The sequence below is a fragment of the Anas platyrhynchos genome, chromosome 2 (genome assembly GCF_047663525.1).
Source record: "Anas platyrhynchos isolate ZD024472 breed Pekin duck chromosome 2, IASCAAS_PekinDuck_T2T, whole genome shotgun sequence".
In the NCBI taxonomy this organism is placed as follows: domain Eukaryota; kingdom Metazoa; phylum Chordata; class Aves; order Anseriformes; family Anatidae; genus Anas; species Anas platyrhynchos.
The window spans coordinates 11995334-12021397 of record NC_092588.1 but is presented as its reverse complement, the minus strand read 5'-3'; the positions used below and the strand labels follow the sequence as shown (position 1 = coordinate 12021397).

General features: G+C 50.2%; 1 protein-coding gene across 1 annotated transcript; it reads right to left on the bottom strand.

Annotated features, from left to right (window-relative positions):
- Window positions 1-1359: 1359 nt before the first annotated feature.
- On the bottom strand, window positions 1360-20749 carry FBXO32 (F-box protein 32). Its single transcript, NM_001310361.1, is given in 9 exon segments — window positions 1360-1449; window positions 2140-2283; window positions 3449-3631; window positions 6848-7032; window positions 7910-8003; window positions 14794-14886; window positions 15576-15625; window positions 17340-17452; window positions 20634-20749. Coding segments are annotated over 9 exon segments (1068 nt in total).
- Between the last annotated feature and the right edge of the window lie 5315 nt (window positions 20750-26064).

The following is a 26064-nucleotide window of genomic DNA, read 5'->3' as shown; positions in this document are numbered from 1 at the left end:
TCTGCTCTAGGCTCGTCCTAAGAGATCCCATAAAGAAGGCCAGCACTGGAAGCAGAAGGGACTAGACTGGGTCTTTGTTTCCTTGGCACACAGATAATGTCAGAGGTTGAGTGCCACATTGGAAATCCCTCACTTTCCGCAGCCTCGAGTGCTGTTTTTAGCAAAATGCTGGCCACTTTCTTTATGGTCTATCACCATCCTAAACCCCACTAGGCTGAGATTAAGCAGAATGCTGCCAGTCTTTCGAGGAATTAAAACCGCATCACTTCACTAGACTCGACAGCCCAAATCTCCGCACGAATTACCAGCTCCAAGATGATTTAATTCACTTGACAGCAGTGGGAATACAGAGCGGTGTGTGGATGTTGGAAAACCAGGAAGAGACGGGCTTGAACCAGAGTCTAACCTCACTTGGGAATTCATCCAGTGCAATTAACCTAGCGGAGCTGATATGAATTTATGTTGTAAGATTAAACCCAGTCCTTTGTTTCCCTATATTAGAACTTCCTCCCTTTTAGACAATCTTCACCTTCGTGACTTCTCTTCCCTTTTACTTAGTCTTTCATAAAACCAACAAATTAAAAGAGGATGGAGTAAAGTCTTAGGTATTTATACAGTGCCTATCATCTAGGCATTCAAGCACTGAGTAGAGCAAGAAAACTAATGTAAAGAGGTAAGCATTAATGCAAGAAAAGATGCTTACTATCACAAACGTTTCCCTTTAAATCATTGTACAAAATACAAAAGTTCACATTGTACACTGGATTTTTGTTTGAAAGGTACTCAATCTGTTAGAGGTAGAAAGTGGTATGGTGCGATTCTTTTGTAAGTAGGCTAGAGTTCAACGCTAAGTATTTCAGAATGTCTCCTTTTTAAAAACAGAAGTATTATTAAACTTGTCACAGGGATATTTTTCATAAATACTTTTAAAAACATCATATTTATAAATACGTATGCTAAATAAAACCAGATGGAGAAACAGTTCAACAGTCCTAGCCTCATATTGCTTTCTCTCAATTATTAGAAACAAACCAGAAAAGTTCTCAAATGGTTGCGGGGCAAATTCAGTTTTAACTTCTAAAAACAAAAATGAAGGTTTTGCCCTGTATCTTGTACTCTGATCATAAAAAAGGGACTCTGTACAACATGCTGCATTTATACACCAGTCCTATGGAATTCTGTATTCCTTAAGTGCTGCACGTCAGCGAGCAATTTCACCTTTCATCTCTGAAATCCTCTTGTTCCTTGACTCAGGAGCTTCACACAAACATGAATATTTACACTATTTACAAACGGAGTGTCCAAGCTCAGTGGCATAAAGTGTCCTGTAAGAATCGCGTGAGCTGCGGTGAGCCAAGTTCAGAACCTGAACAAGTTGATAAAGTCTTGCGGGGAAAGAGAGGTGGAGCACGTCTCCGGGTTGTTGGCTGTGCAAGGGTGATCGGTACCCTGGGAAAGGAGAAAACAACTCCATTTAGAGAGACTGCAGAAAGGGTGCCAGGGCACCTTAGTGCCAACTGAGTGCTGCCACTCTGCCAGACATCCTGCTTGCAAACAGAGCGGAGCCCAAAATATTTCCACTCTTGCCAAAGCAGACAGCTCAGAACTGGGCTTCATATTTTAGGGGTTACTGTGAAGTCTGGGGAAATGAAACCAGAAAAAATCCAATTCACTCTTTCATCCTATTCTCTGAGGCACCACAGGACAGAGGCTACCATCAGCTACAGGAGCTTAAATCTAGAGATGTGCCGTGGATAGCAACACAGAGGCCAGCAGAATCGTGTTGTGGGCTGTTTTACAGCCATCAGCTCTCATTCTCGCTAATCCCACTGCCAAGACCTTCACCTCCACATGATGGCTGGCAGGGGCTGCTGGCAGTGCTAATGCAATTTGCTGCGAGTAGCCTGACAGCATGCCCATCTCACTGCCCTCTGGCTTTGACGGCAATAACTTGTTCAATGTAGACAAAATGGGAATCCCTGAAACATAATGAAAAGGTCCTAATAGTTGAGGGAGGATTGGGATGTAGGAAAACACCCAATCATGCAAGGCAAAGGAACTGCAGCTTCTTTAGGGTGACAGGAAGTCAGAGGAAGCCCTGGGTGCCCAACCAATTTTGCCCCCCCCCCCACCTCCTACCTTCCAGGAGAGGATGTGGCAGTGCCTGCACAGCTGCAGCGTGTCACCGTACTGCTCCTTCCGTGGGTAACACCTGATAAGCTTGAAGTACATCTTTTTCCAATCCAGCTGCCCCTTATCAGATAAGATTAGCCGTTTACGAATCTGAAACAAATAATATGATGGTAACTGCACTAGGACAAAAAAAAAATCATGGTTTGTTCTTTCCACCCATCTTGTTCTCTCCCTTGCTTTAAGTTTAAGTTAAGCACCATCCCTGCCCGTCACATAACAGTTTCTGCATAACACCAGGAAAATTCCTGCTTTGAATGCTCAGCTCTAACAGGCCTCCTGACAGCAACAGCCTCACCTGATACCATTAGCAGGGTCCAGCCTCATTTCACGATGACTACTCTATGAAGGCCTGAAACTCCGGGAGCTATTTCATACTACATTAGCCACTGTTTCAGGCTGGCAGGGAAGTGGAACTGCATTTAACAGTTTCTAAAGTTCAGGTCAGTTCTTTGTCACATTAGCTTGTGAGACCTCCATCTTTCTTTTTGGGTTCAGTAGCTGCAGAAATTGGATTTGAATGTACTCTTTAACAGAAATGACTTCCCCAGAGTCACTTCCAAAGTCAGATCCAGAGCGAGCAAACAAAGCAAGTCAGCAGGGGAATCTGGCACATGTTTCCTGAAGTGCAGAGATCTGATACAGACACCCCACACATAAACATCATCCATAAACAGAGAGGTGTTTGTTTCTTTCCATTTGTTTTTAATTTTAGAAGACCCTGGGTGATTACCAGCCTGCAAAAGGCCAAGGATCTTTACACAGGTACAACTCGGGTAGCAGCAGGGCTGCTTTCCACATACTGTCCTGTCACTCACAAAACAGCTCAGAGGGGATTTCTCGCTCTAAAGGGCAGGAGAGTTCAACACATTGCTCACAAACCACATCCACAGAGATTCTCCATGAGGGTGTCAGCCCTTAGGACACTGCATTTAAGGCTGGAGCTCGGCCGCACGTTTTCCCTGCACACGTGGGGCGAGCAACCATGACTTGCAGTTGTTGCCACCTGGATTAGGGCTGCAGGAGTTCACCCTGTGACTAATTCCTGAGACTCCTATTTCAGGAATCGTTGCTGGGGCATGCAGAACCCTCCTCATAAATCATCTTTACAGCCATTCTCGTACCAGCCGGCATTATCAGCTTGCAGCACAGCCCACAGATCCAGAAGATAGTCAAGTAAGAGTGTCCTACCCATACAGATTCACTCGCTAACAGGTTACAACAGGCAACTGATAGCGATCTGCACCTCTCCTCGTACCTGTCTGTCTGTGAAGTGGTACTGGCAGAGCTTCTTCCACAGCAGCCGGTCTTCACTGAGCACTTGCAGGTCGGGAGCCACTTGACCGAGGCTAACCAGGTCTCTCCCATCGCTCAGCCGCTGCATGATGTTTAATTGTAAACAGAGTGGCAGGTCTGTCAAAGTGGTTCCTTTAAAGGCAGGCTAGGGAAAAAAAAAAAAAAGCAAAATTGAGCCGGGAGGAAGCTGGAAAACCGGTACTTCTAACTTGCAGGTGAGTTACTGCTTTTTAAATATTGCATTTCACACTCAAAATAAGCAGTAGTTCCTTCTTCTGAACAAAGAAACATTTGACCTTCCTCCACAAAAAAAGAATTTGAGGTATCTTCAATGTTGTTTCAGCTCAGATCATCACAAGATCTCACTGCAACCACAGTGGCGGCCGATGAACCAGGATTTTCCCTGCAGGGATTCCCGAGGCAGTGCTGGCAGGGCTACCCCTTCATCCGAACACTTGAAGAACCTGCCCCTTTCCCACCAGCCGCAGCTTCGCAGGCTGTTCAGCCACATCAAAGCACGCTCTGCAGAGCCAAAGCCACCTCTGCTCCCGTTCACCTTTGCCTGGTCTATAGAGGATTATTTTACGAGTCTGCACAGCTCCAGGACAAACCAACTGCAACGGATTCACAGATCCTGCACCTGAGGGCGATCCAAAGCATCAGCAAGGACCACAACCTGGGCTCGAGCCGCTCCCAAATCAGCCCCAGCCTTATTAAGGCAAACGGCAGCTTTGCGGATTGGGCCCCAAGGAAGAAACAATGTCCAACAGATGTGCCAAGTTGCTCGTTTACCCTGCGCAGGGATGCTGCTATTTTTAAGCTGCAGAGTCACATCGCCCGCCTGGCAATTGGCAGGGCTGTTAACCGTTTCAAACGAGAAGCACGTGGGCCAGCAGCAGCAGGGGAACGCCGTGTGAGGCTGCTTTCAATCATACGGCCCCATCTCCAGCCATGTGAAACCACAGGGGCACGAGGAGAACTGCACACAAACAGCTCCCACCTTCCCCAGGGACCAGCCTGCGCTGCTGGTGGTCCACGCAGCCTGGCTGGTACCTGCAAGAACCCCTCTGCTGAAGCCAGGCATCATTTTTGGATGGCTCCAAAGCAAGGCTGAGGTCTGCTTCAACCTCTCCAGAAGAGTTGAACCATCTCGGCCACCTCCAGAGGGTATTTGTTCCAACACCAACCTCAAACAATTGTTCCCCTGTTCCCATTTTGTGCTGAGGGTTAAGCTGGGAGCACGCTGCCTGGCTACATGCAGATGTTTGCTTGGTGCAATCCACTCGTGTACTTGGAAATGGAAAAGGAGGCAGAGAGCAGCACTCCATCAATTCCTGAAACCCATGAGTTGTGTCCTCGCTCGCCAGTGCAAGCTGAGGTCGCTTTTAGGGGCAGGAGGAGCGCACCGCAGCCTTGGATCCCCTCCCGGTGATCTCCCCACTACGCTGGCTTTTGCCTTCTCCTGCAGACAGCCCACACAAGCTCCATCAGGGCAGAGCAGGCAGGACTGTGCTCAGAGGCTCTTGGTTCAGCAAGGGGGAGAAAAAAAAGGCAAAATCAAGCAAGCACACGCTAATGTCTTATTTCTGAGGAAGCCAGTGTGACTAAAACAACTCCATACAGGTTTTCTGAGTCAGAGCCAAGGACTTATCTGCTACTTCTTTTCCCTCAGTACTCCTTTCCAGGACTTTTCAAACATTACTTTCTTTGGAGAAAGAACACAGATTAGATCAGAGCAGATCATTATGTTGTCACTTTCTGGACAGTTGTTTTTGTGCCTTTTTTTAATACAACTCTAGCACATACTCAGTGTTTTGCAATTTTTCTTTTAAAAACGGTCTGTCTTGGCTGTTGGGAAGCTTTTTACCCCCTCCAGAAATACCAGAAGCGCTCAGTGCTGTAAGCATCTGGCTGCACAGAACTGGGCTTGTTCTGCCTTCCTCTCACCTCAGGTTTTGTTCTAGTTTGACCTGAAGCCACCTTCAGAGGTGTGAATTTTTTTTTGCATGCTCTCCATGTACTTTTATTATATTTTAGAGAAGTGACTGCAAACCTACGCTAAGTGTGCATAAAAGGCACACTTAGAAGTTCCCTTCACAAACACATTTTGATGCGATTTTATCTGGGCAGGCAGAGCTTTGAAAAGCTTATGGGAGTTTTTGTAGTCGATAAAGATGAGGGGAACAAACCCATACTGTATTATGGAGTTGAGCAGGAGGACCAAACCTGTAGGGTAGCGGGGAAACAGATGCCCCAGCAGAGCTGATCCCAGCAGTGCCCAGGCACTGAGCAGCTCCCCAGAGCTGGGCACATCCCACAGCAAGGCAGAGACCACCACCACCTAAGGGAATGTGGATTTTGCAGTTCTTCAAACTCCCTGGGACCTCCCAGAGTTTATCTTCTCCCAAATCCTTCTGCCTGTATTGCTCTTTACAACCAAAGGATTGGAAACTGTTTCTTGATGTTCCCAGCAAACACAGTCCTGAAGAACAATGAAAGCAGGACCTCTCTGGTTGACCCACCAAGGAAAAAGGTACTTTTAAAATCCCCTCTGGCCATGCTTTGGTATGGCCAAGTGGGAATTTCACAGCTCAGCTCACTGTAAAACTCTTACAATGGACACATTGACAGAGGGGTCAGCAAGCAGGAAGGCTTTAACATCTCTGGGGAGTGAGCACCCACTCAAAGTGAAGTGGAGCAAGTTCACATTGAATTCACATGCAAAGCCAGGTTAGGAATTTATCAACTCCTCGTCTCTCCCAGCTCCACAGATGCTGCTGGAGGACCAGATGTTGTGAAAGCAGGACTTGTCTGGCTGGAACAGGCAGCTCCAGACTACTGGAAGAATCACTGATGTTTTCAGCCAGGAAGCATGAAGTTATGCAGCTATTTGGAAATTTGCATTTAATTTACAGATTAAACAAATCTAAAAACCTCAACTATCTGATAAACAAAGTTTTGAGGGCAATTTCTCAGATTTAGAAAAATTGAGTTGACTTTTCATACCAAGGCCTCATCTCTAAAGACTCTCAGGAGGAGGAGATGTTTCCTGCCCAGCTCTGTTCACACAGAGCCTCAAGACAAGAAAGGAGTCACGCCACCAGTAACGGTGAACATGATCCCACACTGTATGCACTGAACTGGCTGGGGACATGTAATGGCTCCTAGTGCTTTATTTTGAATTAAGGGACTGAAGTGATTCAAGGAATGCAGCCAGTTATTTTGGCAACTTCAGGTCCTTCTGCAGCACTCTGCCTGCATCGGGAGTACAGTGAGATAGAATCACCCAGATGAAAGCTGCTACATGAGAAGGTTTCATGAAGGAGCCACATTATTTTTAGCCTTTGGGATTCGTGCTTACCCTGGTGATCTGAATGTTGTTCAGTTGCTGTTGCCAGTGGAGAATCGTCTCCATCCTGTGCACCCACATGTTGATGTTTCCAACCAGGACAGATTTGCCGACCCGTTGAACCAAAGTGCAGAGGGATGTGTAGAGGGTCTGCAGCAATTCCCGTATTAGCCTGATGTTCTGCTGGTCTTCAAGGACTTTGGGGTGGAACAGGAAAGGTTAAAAACGGAAGCTGCCCAAATCCTTTTCTGAATCTACATGATTCTCAGGGAAATGTTACCTGCTGTAATCTCACAGGCCAAGAGAGCCAGCCTGTGCTTTTCTTTTGACAGAAAAGCACTTAAACATGAGCCAAGCACAGCAGGTTAGAGAGCAGATGGAGATCTTCCCAGGATAAGCAGATGAGGTACCCATCCTTTCTAGAGCGCTTCCCATTTCCCTCGCTGGGAAACCAGCCAGCTTTCCCCTCTGTTACACGTGAGAGGTTGTGTGCGTGTGCCTCTCCCCCACCACCCCAGCTGATAATGCTCAGCATCTCCAGCCTCATCACGCTTGCACACCCCAACAGGGTGCTCTCCATTCCCAGGCTTCAGTCAGAGCTGAAGCACCAGGAAGGGAAACAGCACCTCTCAGCTGCAATCCAGCCCCACCAGGAGCCCGGGGAAGTGAAGACAGCCCTCCAGGGGAAAGTAAAACTGGAGGAGAGGGAGCACTTGATATTACAATCTGGAGACAAAGCAGCAGAGGCTGCTGATGTGTCAGGCTGGGGGGAAGGAGCCTCTTCTGCAGTCAGAAATAGGATTCAGAAGGATGCAGAAGGAGTGGTAGCGAGGGAAGTAGGAGAAGGAGGAATTGCCTCCCAGATACCTACCAAAATACAGAGATTTCCTCCCACTCTCCCCACTCTACATAGTCCTTCCCTGACAAAAAGGAAAGTGGAACTGAGCGACAGAAATAAACAGGGGTGGCCCCTCTTCACCCATCTTACACGGGGTATCCCTCAGGATGCCGCTCATGCTGAGCACACCGCATTAATTCCAACTCCTCCTCCCCCGCAGTGTTTCCATTTCTTACCTTTCTGCACCACTTTCTCCAAGATGTTCATGTAGTTTTTCTGGGCAATGCCACTCAGTGACGTCAGCTGAGACTTCGCTATCAGCTCCAGCAGCTGTGGATAAAAATAGAAGTGGCAAGCCTTAGAGAGCAGAGATACCTTTCTAATCTTAACTCCCGTCACATGACACAGCAAAACAGTCCGGGCACTTGTTTGCTGCATGAAAATAAAAGGTAGATGAAGCGACAGCAAACTAATGCACGGGGGGGAAAAAAAAAAGCAGAGGAGAAATAATTAAATCCACACAGAAAGGGGTGGGGAAAAAAAAAGCCTTCTAATGATACTGGGGAGAAAAATTTGGTTTCATGGCTCAGAGATGCAGGGAAACCACAGAGCAGCGCTCAGGCTGACAGCATCTATTCACCCCGAGGAACAATGAGCGGAGACGTCACCGTCCCTCGCTGGGGCATAAACAAGCAGTGTCATGAGGGAACACGAGCGAGCGCTGGTTTGGATGGGGATGTTATTGATGGGGCAGTAATGAGAATCAGACCCTGCAATTTACGTCAAACGCCTTGGTTGCATGGGCTTTGTCAGAGCGCTGTCACCACGATGGAAAGGTTAAGGGCTGTATTAAAACCAAATAATTCTCCCCCCAGCTCTAACAACCCCCTAATCCCTCAACATTTCTCCCCTCTGTGCAGTTCCTGCAGCTGTAACAGTCCCAAGCCATCCACCTTTCCCTATTTGTCCTGTTTACTCCCCGTCGAACCAGGGAAATCTCACTTTTACTTTCGATTGCCATTTGCTTCCTGTCCCCGACTGCCTGACCGAATGCTGGATTTGGGCTGCAGTTGCTGAAGGAAGCATTTCCCCCGGGACAGATGCCCTCTCCTCCCCGGGCTCTCTGCTGGTGCAAGAAGAGTCGTGGAAGTTTCCTACGGGTCATGTTCTGCAGAACATGTGGCTTGTGATCTTCCAAGCCTTCCTCCCTTCCCCCAGCATTATATAAATACAGGCTGTCCACATGTCGTTCCATTTGTTTTGGATGTACATAGCCTTCTGTTTTAATTTAGAAGGGAAAGGAAAAACCTTTTATGCCACAAATCAATCAACACGTTACCACATGACTAGCTTATTAATCCTTTATCGTCTGGAGCTACGCTATCCCATGGCTGGCACCGCAGGGAGTACAGGGAAGGTGCAACTACTTGTGTCAAGTAACTAAGATGTTTTTTTGATAAGACTCGATAAGTCGTGAGCTGAACTGTTTGCCCCGTTTTAAGAATGACAGGAATGCATCCATAAAGTTACCGGCAGCCTGCCATGAAGCAGAGAGCTTGGGGAGAGGAATTAGTGCAGCCGTTTGCCCATTCTGCTCGTCTCAGGCATGTGACTGCCAGTTAGCAGCACTGAGGTCGCTGAGAGTGAAGTTGCCTTCTTCAGTTTAATTTCCAGGCCAACACCATCATCAGATGGCGTTGAGTTTACATTCTATGAATATCTTACACCTCGCATGACTGAAAAAGTGAGGAAAAAGCATTGCACCAACTTCTGTGAAGGGCAGGCTGCCTGCTTTCTTGCTTCATTTTGTAGGGACAAGATACAGGAGAGCTGGAGAGCATTTGGTGCACAGAGCAAGATGGCCCACTGATGCCTCTCAGCAAAACAAAGACCCCAGGTACTCTTAAAAACAAGGCAGTCTGCAAGGTGCTTGCGAAGTCTTAAATCTTTTCCTAATTTCTGAAGATGCTGGAGGAAGTAGAAGAAACAGCATCCCAAAGTAACCTGCGATACTCTGCTTACATTAACCTATTTAGCCTCCAGACCTTTGATTATAATGACCAACTTGCCAGACTCCATCTGTACATTAGGCACACACGCATGCAGATCAGCTCTTGTGCACAAACAACTGCTGCCTCCAGATTGCACCGCTCAGGAGCTGGCACAGGGACAGCTTCCTCCAGGCTGGGTGTTAGCGATGTTGTGCCCATGGCTGAAAACACTGAAATATGCCCAGTGATAAGCATCACGTAACGCAGCACTGTAAGAGCTGGAAAAGCCAGAGCCATTCTTCACGAGGACTGAAGATAAAAATCTCAGTTCCTTGAAGAACACTAAATTGGTACAAAATTCAAACTAGACAAACAGACTCAGATTTGCCTTGCCCGTGTTTATCAAGGTTCAATTTATGTGCAGTGAACCAGCTCTGATGTCACGTGTCACCTCCCTTCCCCTGCAGCAATAAACACAGGATGAAATTCCATATGAAAACTATGTTGTGAGTACTTCTAGGACTACTCCACTCCCCAAAGGCATTTTTATTCCTCTGTCCTCATATAATGCATGTAAAACAGGTAAGGGATATGGTTCAGCCAGGCTCTGACCCATCCATGCCCCATACACCGCAGTGAATCAAGGGTCTTTTAGCACTGGCGCAGCCCCAGAGTACAGCCTCATTTAATGGACTGCCAAATTTGGGTCTACGGTGTGATACAAATCAATGTTGTCACTTGCATAATACAGACTAAAAGCAGACTGATGGGTTCAGATTAATGCTGAGTAGGGTAAAAAACAGCGGAGAGCTGCAAGCATGTTATGATGCTGTTGCATTAAGTCCAGCCCACGCTCAGCTGAGAGGGACAGATGGTGGGGAGAGCACAAAGGGAAAGGTTAAGAGCAATTTTAAAAGGCCTGCTTTTCAGAAACACTAAGTAATTGCATTCCAGCTGATTTTAATTGGAGCTGCAAGTCTGTAACCCCTCCTGGAAAGACGGCATTAGATCCCAATTCCCTCTTTCAGATCCTCAGAAGTTGAAAAAGGTGACTGGGTAGCTACCCCTAGCAAACCCTTCCTGTCACCTTGCCGCTATTTGGTTTGCTCTCAGGGGTCTGCACCAGCCAAGGAGGAAAGGCAAGAGGTGCAGTAGGTTATTCCAGAGCATCTGCAGAGCTGGCAGGAGACAGCAGCTTCCACAGCAGGGCAAGATCCTGCTCACCTCCCCACACCAAGGGGATGGGGCTCCTGCTCAAACCCCACTAGCTCAGGGAGCACAACAGGACTTCCTCCCCACACTGAGAGAAAAAAAGGAAACAAGTGACACACAGCAGGGAAGAAGGGCCCCGAAATTGTGTTGTTCTGTACTCGTTGTTGTGCACATCACTTGCAGGCACCCCACAGCCAACTGGTAACTTCTGCCATACTCCTGTGTAGGCAATCCAGCGCCATATGGCCCACAGGTCCTAAATGGCTTACAGCGCCCAGAGACAGAAAGGCCTCTGCAGGCCTGCACTGCACTGAGGAGGGCATAACTTGGCCTCAAACCCAGCAGTGGTTAAAAATCACAAGCCTCAAGCTGAGGCAGTGTAAATCTCCACTAGAATACCCCAAACACCTGCCATAGGTAAGGAGGACTGCATCCTGTGGGATCCCCCAGCTCCTCAGGGCTGGGGCTCCTCACAACTGAGCTGCTTGGAGAAGCTTACTGCAATGAAAGTTCCCTCCTGTCACCCCCTGTTCTCACAGCCCTTCACTTTTTGTGGCTAAAATGTCACATTGGCTGTAAGCTGGGAGGTAGAACAACAGCAGGGCGAGTTATAATGATTTACAGTGCAGGTGCTGACAGATCTCCATGAGGCAGCATTGAGCTGATATTCTTTCAGCACAGCATAAATCCAGGACTCCTGGAGCTAAGGGCAATAAAAACTTAAGAAGAAACAAATTTAAGAGACTACTTTAGCAGGCTGCATGCTGTCTAGATCATGTTATTCCAAGAGCCGTGCCCATGCAGCTTAACCTGACCTAAGCTTTTATGATCAGAAACAGCACCTTCCCTTGAGACATTACTACACAACCATCATATGACAAATCTTTCTGAAGGAAACAGCCTGCAAAGCCTCACTGTCATCTGAACAGAGTGTTCCCAGAGGAGAACCAACAACTTCTGGGCTGCAGGCACTCGTCTCTGCTTATATTGTGTACACTCACAGGAACACTTCCAGTCTGTTAATTCTGCAAGAGCAGAGAAATCAGGACTGCTTCAATATGGAAAAGTTTGGGTCTTCTGGATCAATCAAGCACCTTCCTTATGAGTTCTAAAAGGGGAACATTTTCTTGTAATGGGTATGTACATGCTATAGTTCAAACAGTCAAGCAAGAACCAGGTCACAGCACTAATACCTGTGCTTTCACTTCCAGCACTGTATCAGCACTGTCAAGACAAGATTGATTTTGGAAGATTTCTCCTCCTTCAGTTACATGAGCTCACCAGCTGCAGTTGATGGTACCCGATCATGAAAAAAGTCTGACAAGCTTTCCAGCACTCACAAATCTACCTCACCTGGAAGAACCCATAACAGATCAGTGCACTGTTAGGAACTAAGAACTTAATCTGGGAATACCTTAGACTTCTGTAAAACAAAATCAGTACTGAAAACACTACAACACTGATGTTCAGAGAGATGCACAAGGGAAAGCTTTGAGAAAGGCCAGAGGAAGCTGATGGTCAGCCTGAAAGCCTGTGTTAACAGCAGTAATGTTATCTTCTTTTTCTACTGATAAAGTTTGGGTATAGCCAGCAGAGTTCCAGGTCTGTAGCCGTTTCTCTCCCTTCTTTCCCTGTGGGCATCCTCACCCTCATTCCAACTCAGCTTACCTCCTTGGAAGGCATTTGCTTGATGAAGTAAATACTGTGACATTAATCAGATCCTCTGAGCAACTGGTGGAACCAGAGAGAACAAGGAGAGGGAGGGAAGGGAAAAAAATCTGCCTGCCAATATTCAAGGCATTTTCCATGTGACAGATTGCTCATCTGTGTGCTCTAGGAGGCCTGCAGTTTGCAAAGACCCATAAACAAGATCCACATCTAGGCAGAGCTTTTCATGAGTGAATCTGGCACATCAGGCATTTTTTGAGCTACTATTCACCAGAGACTTGGCTGATACAACCTCTTCATTTAAGCAGTCAGTTTTATATTTGATCCATGGTACCAGGTTTAATATCTTTTTTCCTAAATCCACCAAACCACACGTCAGCCTCAATTAGAAAGCTTCATACTTCTCCATAATGCTGTATCCTTAGAACTACTTAGCCTTAAAAGCTCAATTTGTAGAAACAAGGATAAATATTGACTTCCATACAGAATACTACTTGGGACACATGGCAGGTTGGGTATGCTTTTATGAAGTCCTCATAGGAAAAATGAAGAAAGAAGTCAGCCTGAGCATCCCACCAGGCCACAGCAACTACACTGAAATCTGAGTTTGCTCTTTAAGAAATTTCATGGGCCTCCTGCCCAGTCACTGCAGCCCTGTGAGATAACTGTCACATTGTGAGAGCAGCAGGAGCCCATCACATGGCAGAGCCTGACCTAAGGCTGGACTTACCACAAGTCTCCAGAGTTTTTCATGGTCATAAGGTAAAAAAATCTGCCAAGGTAATCCTTGGAGCACCAAATACATGTTTTATTTTTTCTTCTTTATCTTTAAAGGGTTATTGCCTTGGCACAAACTAACTGCCCTAAGGATGACGTAGTGGTATAGACATCCACTATCAGAAAACAGTGAGTATCTGTCCTGGCAACCACCTTCTCAGTGCGAGCAGGAAAACAAGCTGTCCCAGAACTCACAGAGCTGGGGAAGCCTGAATTTCAATGGACCTGTATCCTGCTTTTCCTCTGGCATCATCCCCACTCCTCACCACCACTGTGGCACCTCACCCAAGCAATTACCATTTTCCTTCCTGCACTGTGGGTGGGTAATCACCCCCCCAGTGTCTGTGCCCTTCCCAGGGTGACAGGGTTTTCACAGGCTCCTGGTCACCTAACCAACAGGTGAACTGAAGTGAACTTGCTCAGATCATTTCTTCCTGACTTCCCAGGACACTTGACTCAAAGGGAAAGCAACACCACTGCTGCTTGCTTCAGAACCTAAAACCTAAACAGCTGGTGCCTCATCAGTGATTAACAGCTGACAAAATGTGAAAAGGAGCTGTTTATAAACAGCCCCAAGCTAATAACAGGGTTTTTTTAAGCTTATTAAATTCCAAGACTTGATAAGCATTCTGAAATGTGAGATCAATTTGCAGATCACATGTACATAAACACACAACCACCTGCAGCCCTTAGGATAGGGGATACCCCCAGAACACCACCATTTCTTGGTAACCCAGAGGGAAATGAGAAGCCCTGATCTGTTACGAGAAGTCAGATTATGAGGAACCTCGGCAGGAACCTGGGGCTGACAACTCCCTCCGACTGAAAGCATCAGGGCTAACAGAATGCCTCACCCACTGAAACTGCTGCCACTCAAGATTAAGAACAACCATGATCCTCAAGTCCTTCATTCCAGCTTCTATGAGGTTCGGCCCATCTTCTCATTCCCAAAACATGAGGTCTCTCCTTTATCACTTCACAGGACGCCACCCCCCTCAGCACTCATGCTGACAGGTATCTCAGCCTCCTGTGCACAGAGGTCCCCACAGCTCTGTGGCCTCTGCAGAGCCCATGCTCCTCCTGGGACTACAGGAACTGCATTTGGAAGCAGGACTTAAAATACAGTAATTAGAAACAACTTTTCTTCTCCAACATGAGTTTTATGCATAACTGAAATTATGTATTACCTGAAACTATCAACAGTTCACTATAACTTAAAATATTAAGATTGCTGGAAAAAGGACAGCATAACCATCTTTTACATCACCACCACATCCCTCTCTCCCCATCTCAACAGATCTGAGCATTGGCTTTGGGTCTATCCACACATTTTCCATCAAGAACTTGGCATAGCAAGGCCCAACATCCCCACGTGCACCTCTTCTTTGCTGGTGCTTCCCATCACCCGACAGATGCTCAGTTCAGAACCCTCCCCGCCACCACAGCAAGATAAGCCCAGGCCTTTCACTCACCCTCACGACATAGTTGAATCTCCTGGAGTCCAGGATAGCACTGGAGAAGTCAAGCCTGTTGAAGGCTTCTCCCAAGGTGCAGTAACCATGGCGCTAAGAAAAAAAAAAAACCGTCTGGGTCATGTTTTGGCAGACAAGAATCCAGACAGCATCAGGAAGACGTGACCCAGGGGAACTCAATTTAGCAAGCTCATGGGTACAAAGCATGGGACTCGCTCACAGCCCGAGGAGGCAGTCCCATCTCCCATGGAGCCGCACTCACTGACGTCAAGAGTGGGCACGGTTCAATGTGGGTTATGGTATTTTCCCAAAAGTGACACGAGCTCTATTCATGACCCTTAGATAGCTCGGATCCATCCCTCCAGAATTTACGAGGGAGAAGGAGCCTGACATTCCTGGGGCTCAACATACAGCCCAAGTTCACAGAGGGTGGTTTCATGCAGCCGCTTCCCTCCACGAGCCCAAGCGAGCCGTTGTGATGAATTCCAATGATTTTCCATGTTAGGACTGTGCTGGGTGAAGGCCAAGAACAGTATTATGGCTTGGTCCGCAAATGGCTTTTTTTTTTTTAAACCGAGGGAAGCAAACAAGTCATATTTTAAACACATGTATAGAGCCTTGTGCAGCAAGCCCTGGCTCCATGATTAGGGCTTAAAATCATTACTGCAATTCCAACCACAAGCCAGATCTTCCACTTATCTCTTAAGAGCTTCTGCTGATTTATATCAGCTCGCTATCTTCCACCGGGTGGAAAAACAAAAGGGAACAGACAACCTACTCACCTCTTTTGTGCTCCCCTTATGAACATAGATCCACTTCTCTTGGTGGAAATCTGTTTAAAAAACACATTTTGCTCAGTTAATTTTACTCTGCAGAGGGCCGGATCTCTGTTCTGCTTACAATGCTCGCTGCCCTTTTATCACAAAGGGAGTTTTTTTTGTGTTTACACTGCTGAACTTGAAACCAAAACTAGCAACTTGCTGAGCTGCTTTGTTTCCATACTCCTTCATTTGAGACGACAGCCCTGAGCCTTAAAAAGGGCTTATGTTTCAGCGACAGAGCTCAAGACTGTAAATGTTTAATCTGCCAGCTACAGATATACCATAGCACCTCCTCTTCTTTGGTACCAAACAGAAAGCGTGGCTGACAGCCAGGTTCTGTTGTTATTGATTTTATTAACTATTCATTACCTTGGATACAGGCTTGGGATTGAATGTCAAAATTGAAGTTGAGCAAAAATGTCATGAGACATCAGGCATGTGGGAGAGAGCTTTTAGCAGTGAGGTCAGGCTCCGAGGAGCATGCTTATGCTTGCAGCTAACTTGCTAAAAAAGAAAAACCTATTTGGGACCCAAATTTTCCTATTTCTAATTGCCCCTCCCTTCCCTCAGAAATAGGAGTTGTCCCATCTGTCCCCCAAAATAGCCTCCCTGTACCCACCACATGCTGCTCCTTCAGTTTGCAGCAGTAACAGCAGTTGCATGGCTCAGCCCTTTTCCCTCCCCACTTTCACATGGGCTCTTGACCCTTCTTTCACCACACACTGGCAATTCAACAGGTAATATGAATAAGAGAACCCCATCCTACAAAACTCCTGACTGCGAAGGACACGCTGTGCTCCTGGAACCCTTTTCCACCTAAGGACACAGTGATGTATGTCTGCCTGGTACTGAGAGCCCAAGGACAAACCCAGCCTCAGCTGCAGGCATGCAGATCCTGCATCAAGCCCTTTCAAACAAGGAGGTCACAGCAAAACCCAGCCAAAAACTGTCATGGTAACATTTGTTTGTTCACACAGAGAGCCGAATGCACAGAGGGGCCAGCTTTTGGCATCTGCTTCCAAAATCCTGGGGGATCCACAGTGAGCTAATACTAGTGTGGGAATGGTAACTCATTTCCTCTGTGTATGTTTACATTTGGAGCCTTCACCAGTTCCAGTACCTATCTCGCAATCGGACCAGGACTTGCAGTCCCCGTAGGATCCCCACGTTATCCCCCAGGGTGCCATCTGAGACCCCGGCCGCTCGCTGTGCACAGAGATCTCAAAGCTCCCATTGTTTTGAGCAAGCTGAAGAAGTCTCGGTTCATTTTTCACGCGCTCTGCACGCAGAGATACAATCAAAGCTCACGTTCAGGCTTGTAGCCTCCAGTAACGTCGATTAGTGCTCCGCATGCATATGGAAAGGAAAATAAATTTAGCCTGTTGTGCACGAGGAAGTCTACAGGGGGAAAAAAACCTGGAACTGGTTCATTTGAATGTACCATAGGAAAAAATTACCCTCCTCCTGACAAATACAAATGACAAAAAAGTTGAACACAACAAGTACAACTCCTCAGAGCAGGGATTACTAACAGGGGCATAAATCTTCACATTAAGCTGTATCCAAGTTCCCTACTTAAGTCAAACATGGGCGCAAAGCCCTTTGAGATAGTTTGGAAGACTTCTCAAGCACCATCCAAAAAACCCATAGATCTGAAGCATTTTCCATTCTCCCCCTGCAACAACTTAGTTGAAAAAAAAAAAAATGCCCAAGCAGACATCTTACACTGAATCTTGGCTTTGTTATTCAGCAGGTCCTTTTTCCTCTTCTTGGCAGCAACATCATAGTTGAGGCTGTTGAAGAGATTCTCCTTGTTGTGATCTTCCTTTTTACAAAAGCTGTGAATGATACAAAGCAAGGATTCTAGTTATTTCTGCAGCCTGATGAATATATCTCCTGTATCTCCTGCAAGGAGAGAAAACACACAGGTTTTCATCACAAATCCTGAGGCTACCTCGCTGCAGACCATTCTAGAGGCTGCACGCAGGTTTTGCATCCAATAATGTTATTTTTCAATGAGCCTCCAGTGCCCCATCTCTGTGCTGGAGAAAGCACACGTAACAGACAGGAGCAGGCAGAGCTTTTTTTTTTTCCTCCCTTTAACTCCCTGTTTCTGTGCTTAAGTAACACCACTTCCTCCTACTGTAGGTGGTAGATCCCTGAGACAGATTTCTATGCCAGGACATATTTAGGCATCTGACGACACAGATGCACACAAAGTATTAACAGAGTCCCTCCAAAACATTCTGCTTTCAAGCAGACAGGAAAAGCTCAGCTGAGGTTCAGACTTAACCGGTGGTTTCCCGAGCCCCAGAGAGCAGTGACTGTACAAATTAACAACTAGGATCTCTCATCTAAGGCTTCATCTTCTGTATTTGCTGGAGCTTTGCTTTCTCATTAGCGGGGGGAGCTGTAACCACTTATTTTGAGGGCAATGAAAGGCCAAACGAGTGCCTCGAGATTGCCGCGTTCTGCGGGCCTGCAGATCAGCAGGATGCGAGCAGCAATGTGAAACTGAGAAGTCCTTGGGCAGCTGCAGTGCAGAGCCTGGGGTGGGCAGGGGAAGGCAGCACTGTCCTGGAGCTCTTGGCTCCAGCCCTGGTCCCCCACCAGAGCACCCACACGCTGGGTGAGCAGGGATGCCCTACAGGTGCTGCAAAAGGCAAGCGATGTATCTGGGAGATGAAAAAGCTGCTCGAGCAGCTCACAAAGGATGAGAGACAGCTGCCAACAGGCCCAAACCCTAAAAAAGAAGGGTCTCAGGCACCTCACCCGTGACAGCACTGACCCGGGACACCCCTGGAGCTCTGGCTGCTGCTGCACCCCGCTGCTGCTCGCGGCGCTGAGCTTCCTGTGCTGCAGCCACAAGGACCCCACGCAGCCAGGCTGCTTCCTCCGCAGCCCTCTTGTTTCTTTTGAGGCTAAAGAGTGTAAACACGAGCACCCCACAGCCGTGCTCACACCTGACAGCTGATCAGCACACAAAGCCTGCAGGAGAAGGCTCCTCACTTCTCCCCACTGCTCAAGCAGATCGCCAGCCCAAGGCTGCAGCCAGGGGAGGGAGGTTGGTGGCTGTCAGCAGGGTCACAGCACCACTACGGGCAGGGAAACAAATGCAGGTGGACAACACTCACAGCACAGGGACACTTCCACCCGCTCAGCTGGGCAGTCCCCAGGGTCAGAAGCTGGATGTGAGCAAAATATTTCAGCTGCTCGCTTCCCCTGCCTGCGCTGCTTCGTGCTGGGGGACCAAACCCAAACAGCACACGGCAGTCAAAACCATTTGTGAGCAGTCCAAGCTCCTGCTTTATCAAAGCCGCACAAAAATCGGGAGTGGGCCAGGCGAACATGCCCAGAATCCAAGCCCAAGAGCACGAGAGATCTGCTTTAAATCTGACATGTCAGCAGCACACCCCGGGCTGTTGACTTCCTACTGAATGACTCCGTAACCCGAAGCCTTCACAACAGCAGCGGTGGACGGATTCCAGCATGGGAGGCAGATTGTTCCCCTGTCTGAGTACTGACAGATCTCCGAATTGCTCTCCAAGGAGCCTGGACAGGTTGAAGGGTCAGGCACCGGGACCTCACACCGCACGGACCTCGGTCCAGGACTCTCCTCTCTTTTGAGCGAGGAAGATGCCTAAACCCAGGCCAAACCTCAGTGTTCCCAACGCGCTGACTCCTGCCAGCCAGACATTTTTCTACCTATTTACAAAATAGCTGTTTCGCATTCTGAGCTTGATTTAGAGCTTGCACAAAGGAGGGGAAGATAAAGAGCCACCGCGTAAGCCTCCTTGCACAACAGGATCTCACCCGTGGCTCACAGCAAATCCCCCGTTTGCTCCCAGCCGCTGTCACATACATTCCTGTCCCCTCGCAGCCAGACCTCGCTGGGCAGAGCTGAAAACAAGGCGCAGCTCGCAGGAAAAGGGTGGTTTTGACAGGGGCGATCTGGCCAGGACCCATCGCACCCGTACCGCTGCTTCCTGCCCTCAACCACACAGTTTCACAGCGCTTAAACCATCCCGGGGGTTTAGTCCCTCTGCAGTCAGATTAATCAAGCCGCACATAAGGCGAGCTTCCCATAATCTGGGGGGAAGATTTATGGCTTCAGACACATCATACTTCCCCAGCTCGGGAAGCAGGAAGCCTAAGGAAGGGCTTGCTGCTGGAGAAGGAGGGAGGGAGGGCAGGTTACCTCCAGAGCTCCCCCGTGAAGGTAGTAGGTAACAAGGAGATTTTCAGTGGCACTCCTTATGGGCAAAACCCCACAGCCAAGGGGACAGCGAGTGTGATATTTCCTTCAAGGAGGCTGAGGAATAAAAGGCTGCCGTTGCCCAGCCTATTTCCAAATTACAGCACACCCCAGAGTGGGGTTACAGGGGGCTCTGCAGCTCTATTTCTGCAGGAGACAAGCCTCGAGTTGCAGCACAGCCCCTGCCCCAGCCCAGCAGGTCCAGCCCCAAGGGACCCAGGGCTGCTTTGTCCCCCTGTCCCCAGCAGCAGGGGAGCCGGGCTGCGGTTTGGGGCCGTGTTTATTCCCCGTGCTGCAGAACCAGAACGCTGCCTGGTGACTCAGGGCTGACTCCCAGCATGTGACGAAGCCGGGAGCCTGCGCGGCTCCGGCGGGGTTTTAGGAGAAGGGGAAGCGCTGAGAACCCCAAATGGGGCTCAGCACCTCCCTGAGCGGCGCCAGGATAAAACCCAACCCCAAACACCCCAAAAATCAACATCCCCTAAGTCTGCAGTGCCCTATACAAGCCCCTCAGACAACCGAGGGGGGGCTTTTCCCCAGAGGGCGACGGGTCCAGCCCGCGGCTCCCCACCCCATACCCATCCCCTATAACCCCCCAGACCCTGGTGACCCTCAAACCAGCGCCCCCATCCATTTTGGGGTGTCCCCCCGGGGACCATAACGGCGGCTCCCCACACCCTGCGCCCTCTGGCGGCGGCTGGGGCCGGGACGGGGACCCAAAAAGGGACCAGGACCCAAAAGGGGGGCACCACCGGGGCCGGTACCTGCTGATGTCGCCGACGAAGCCGCCGCTCTTCTCGTCGAGGAAGCGCGTCCAGCCGTCGGCCGTCTTCACCCAGCTCTGCCCGGGGGAGCGCCAGTCCTGCCCCAGGAACGGCATGGCGGCTGGGATCGGGATTAGGACCGGGGCTGGGATCGGGGCTGGGATCGGTGCCGCGGGGTCTCGGTGCCGCCGGGTGCCGGCTGCGGGCGCGGCGTTGCCGGGCGCTGCTTTATGGGCGGCGCGCCCCGTGTTGCCGGAAGCGCGGCCCCGGCCCGGCCCCGCCGCCGCCGCACGTGGCCGTGTTTATGGGGGCGGGGCCGGAGCCCGGCAGGGACGCGCCCACCCGGCTCGGAGCCACGCCCCCTTCGTGCCGTGTGCAGTGATAGGGCTGTGGGGGCGGGGGGAGCTCACCTGGCCCAGCCACCCCCTGCCACCAATGTCACCACTGAGCCGTGTCCCCAGGCACCACGTCCAACCTCTCCTTGAACACTCCCAGGGATGGGGACTCCACCACCTCCCTGGGCAACCCGTCCCAGTGCCTGACTGCTCTTTCTGAGCAGAAATGGCTCCTCATTTCCAGCCTGAACCTCCCCTGGCACAACTTGAGGCCATTCCCTCTGCTCCTATCACTGAGGCCGACCCCCAGCTCCCCACAGCTTCCTTTCAGGCAGTTGCAGAGAGCAATGAGGTCTCCCCTGAGCCTCCTCTTCCCTACACCAACCACCCCCAGCTCCCTCAGCCACCCCTCACAGGACTTGTGCCCCAGGCCCTTCCCCAGCTTCGTAGCCCTGCTCTGGGCACGCTCCAGGGCCTCGATGTCCTTCTGGGACTGAGGGGCCCAGAGCTGAGCACAGCACTTGAGGGGCGGCCTCACAGAGAGAATTATATACAGAAAGTTTTCTAACTGTATGTTCCTTACGTTTGCATTTTGTATCACCACATTTTATTTTATGTATGTATGTTTTATGCATGTATGCTTTATATATGCATGTTTGCAAAGCACTGTGTTTATACATACACACATACAGCTATTCATATAATACTACAGAGGTGAATATCCATAGCACAAATATTTAAAACCCAAGATTATACATGACAATATGTATGGACATCTGTAAACATAACTCATTGGGTACTTGTTAGCAGAGGCGTTACAGAACATTAACGATTGCCACCTTGCAGTCCAGCCCAGGCTGTGGGGCACTGACAGCCACCACAGCTCGTTTGGCAGACACAGGGCACTTTGTGCAGGTATTGCAATGGAGCTGCCCGGTGCTGTGCTGAGCCTGTCTTCACACCGGGAATTTGTGGCAGAGGGGACAGAGCCGCTGCTCTGCTCCTCAGGCCGAGGGAAGGAGTGAGCAACAGGCGCGTGGGCTGGGGAGGATCAGCTGCCCTAATCCAGCCTGCACCACCCACGCTCCCTGGCTGTGCTGCTCACTACCACGGGCATCTGGCGCTTGCTAGTGCCGGTGCTGTGCATTCACCCTCGATGACGATGCAGGTAACAGCATTGAAGCCCTGGGGAGGCTGTGCAGGTCGGGAGTGGTGCTGGATGCCTGCAGCTCCTGCATGCTGCTCGCACCTGCACAGCAGGGCAGAAAGTGGTCAAGAGCTGTGGCAAGCCTGAGCACAGGCAGAAACTAAAAGTCAAGTGCAAGGGCACCAGAGTGAGCTCTCTGGGGCAGCAAAACCCTTTCCTTATGGGCCAGCTATTTTTTGTGTGAAAGGGGATAGCGTTTAAGCCGCAAGAGTGCTTGGAGCTGCAAAACAAATTGTGAGTGTGTTTCTTGTGTGATTGAAGCATCCTGTGCCTTCGATAATTGAGCACAGCTGCAATAGCAGCGCTGCAAGTGGTGCTGCCCTCCATCTGCAAGGTGTCCCCGGGGGATAAGGGCTGCAGGGGCTGAGCACACTTGGGATGAGGACAGCTCCTAACAGTGGGACCATGTCTGTGTGCCCCAGTGCCTGCAGTGTCTGCGTCCTGCCCGGATGAGTTCAGGCGGTTTGGATCCATGCCACTGGAAATACCATCATCCTTTTAATGAGGGTCATTTGGCATCTGCACTGTAGGTCGGGTTCAGTCTGCAGGAAGGGACAGAGAGAGCAATGGGTGTTAGGGAAAGCAGCCACAGACTGATTTGTGCTGTGTCTTTTAAAAGCCATTGTGGGCTGGGGTGATAACCCACAACAGGTAGCTCAGGCTCTGCAACTCTGCCTTTGGTCCTCTGGACACTGGTGTGCAAGGGTTAGGTTTTGTCTAGAGCTTGTACATCTATAGCTGATGGTGGCTCCGTGCTTAAAGATCTGAGAAATGGCATTAGGGGCTGGAAACGGGGATGTCCAGCCTTGAAAGGAGAGCGTCTTCCTCCCGGCCCCAGTGCACAGAAGTGCTGCCTGGTGTTCACAGGGAGCCTCCTGTGTGCAGGTTTGTGCCCATTGCCTCTTGTCCTGGCACTGGGCACTGCTGAAAAGAACCTGGCTCTTCTCTTTGCACCCTCCCTTCAGCTATTTGTACACATCAATGGGATCCCCCCTGAGCCTCCTCTGCTCTAGGCTGAACGGTCCCAGCTCCCTCTCTCAGCATCTCTTCGTAGGAGAGGTGCTCCAAAAGCAGCCTATCCAAAAGCATCAAAGCAGCCTCTTACACCTCCTCCTAGGGATCACACACCCCAAAAACCTTTAACTTACACCTTTAACTGCACATCCTGGGGGCACCTGGCAAGGACTTCCCCACAGTGGCACCTCGAGTTGTATCTGTGGGTACACAGTCAGCACCCACAGACACCGCGGGGCCAAGCTAACACTGGAGGTCAGCTCCGAGAGAGGAGGTTGGCACCGAGGCAGAGCATGAGGATGTTACGTGAGGGCAGTGTGTGACAAAACCCAGCAGCGTTGTTTCGCAGAAGTGCAGCAGGCACTTGGCTGCTGGCTGTGAGTCACTTGAGTGCCCGCAGGTGAGTGGGCTTTGGGGAAATCGCCGATGTGGCAATCCCGTCACGAGCAGGGAAATCATGTCTGAACTGGAACCAGGAACCCTCTTTCAGAGCAGACTCTGGGCAGCAAACCCTACTGAAAGGTGAAGAGCCCCCAGGAAAAGTGAGGGGTTCATGGTGGCATATAGGTGAGGGCCTGGTGTGTGTTAGGGGACCTTGCCCACACCACCCAATGGAGAGAGGTGAAGAACTCGTGCTTGGCTGCACGGGCACCTCAGGACTGCCTGGAAAACACTCCATGTGCAGTACCTGGTAGATATTTCTCCAGAGGAACCACCCTGGGGGCCACCCAGGGCTGAGTCATGGCAGGAGTTTGTCTCACGGAGTCACAGCCACAGGATGGCCAAGGTTGGCAGGGCCCTCTGCATTTCGTCTGGTCCAACCCCCTGCCAAGCAGGATCACCTGGAGCACTTTGTGCAGGATGGCATCCAGGCAGGTTTTGGATATCTCCAGAGAAGGAGACCCCAAAACCTCTCTGGGCGGCCTGTCCCAGAGCGCTGTCACCTCACAGTACAGACGTGAGCCTGAACCTCCTGTGCTGCAGTTTGTGCCCGCTGCCTCTCGTCCTGTTGCTGGGCACAGCTGAAAGGAGACTGGCTCCATCCTCTTGACACCATCCCTTCAGATATTTATACACATTGAGGAGATCTCCCCTCAGTCTTCTCTTTTCCAGGCTAAACAGCCCCAGCTCTCTCAGCCTGTCCTCACATGCCAGGTGCTCCCATCCCCTAAAATTATCTTAGTATCTCACAAGGATGCTCCACAGGAGCCGGTTTTCTGCTGTGAGCCAGGAACAGCCACCTCACCGAGGGCTGAGGCAGCTTTGGTTGCTTCCCGAGGGCTGGGACAAGCCTCGGCAGCTCCACAAACCCTCCTCCCCGCGGGGCACCGAGTCCTGCCTGCGAGGTGGGCAGAGCACTTCTCATCTTCCACGCGTTACCTGGTGGGGATGAATCCTCACACCAGGCACGAGTCTCGTGACGCCTGGCAAAGAGAAAGAGTTAACGAGGTGGTGAAGGCCCGTCAAAGGGTGAGCGAGGCCACAGCAGGGATGAAGTCACTGCAGTTCCTGCCTGCCTGTCCCGTGACCCTCAGACCTTGCATACTCATCAGCTTGGCAGCCGGCAGTGCAGGATCCAGCCTCCCTGGTGGCAGCAGGCAGGCAGCCCAGGAGGAGGTGCTGGGCATTGCTCACCCTCGGCAGCTGGGATCAGCACTGGTTTTCCCCAGCGAGTCACTGGGTGCGTCCTGTGGTGCTGGGGATGCTGAAAGGCCGAGGGAATTGGCTCCCAGTGGGATTTGGGTGCCAAATGTTATCCGTCGCCTGAAAATTTCCACCTTCTGAATGGGGTCTTGGTGGTGGATTTCGGGGTGAAAGGGCTGTCAGTGTGGATCTTTAGAGAGGACTGAAGGGCAAGGATCTCCATCTCCTCGGGAGAAGCCCACCCTGCTGTGGCTCTTGAGGAACCAGAGGGCAGCGAACAGCACAGCATCCTGGGCAAACACCTGCAAGCAGCTTTGGGGAGAAAACTCCCAAGTAAGCAGCCTTCAGGGAAAAAAAAAAAAAAAAAGGAAAAAAACACAACTAAAACAATGCCCTTGATTTACCTCAGCTGGAAGAAACGCACCCCGCAACACGGAGTGAAGTGGCTAGGACAGATAACACGGAGGAGAAAGCCGCAGAAGTACTGGCAGTTCCCCACGCAGGCAGGACAAGCAGCAGGGTGCTGTCTGAAACCGGCCAGCAGCAAAACTATGTCAGCAAACTGGCTGGGAAGAGGCAGAGCCCCAGGGGCACGTGCCGTGGAGAGGGAATTAGAAGGGTATCCGGGAATTCTTGCTTGCTGGTTGCAAACTGGGCACGACGCAGCTAATGGCAGGGGTGGTTTGGTTTCACAGAAAATACACCTCTGCCATCTCAGAGGGTGTCTCCACCTCCTGCCCGCTGGGTTCAGGCCGAGGTTTTGTAGCCAGGAGCTTGACATCCACTCCCACAAGGGAGAAGAGGAGAAGTGGAGCGCTGGGGTGGCAAACAGCCAGCAGTGCCTGCACCGAGCCTCGGTGATGCTCCTGAAGCTCCCAGGGTGCTGCACCCCTCACAGCTGGGAAAATGGAGTCAGGAGCGGGGTCTGTTTGGGCTGGCTTTGTAGTGTGGGTCGTGGCTGACTTCCTAGCATAACCAATAACCTCCTGTCATTACCCTGGGGGCATCACACAGTGGCCATGCCCTTCGTCCCTCCTGCCCTCGTGGCACATCACAGTGCGGCTCTGCAATGGGGCTGAGGGCTGTTATTGGCACGCTGCGGTGTTTGCTGTGGCTTTTGGGGTTGATGTTATGTGGCCCTGCAGTCTCAGGGGGCCCAGCCTGGTGACCCAGATTCTCCGCTGTTTGCCCACTGCTCTTTTTCTCGGGCTTCAGTTTTGGAGCTTCCTTG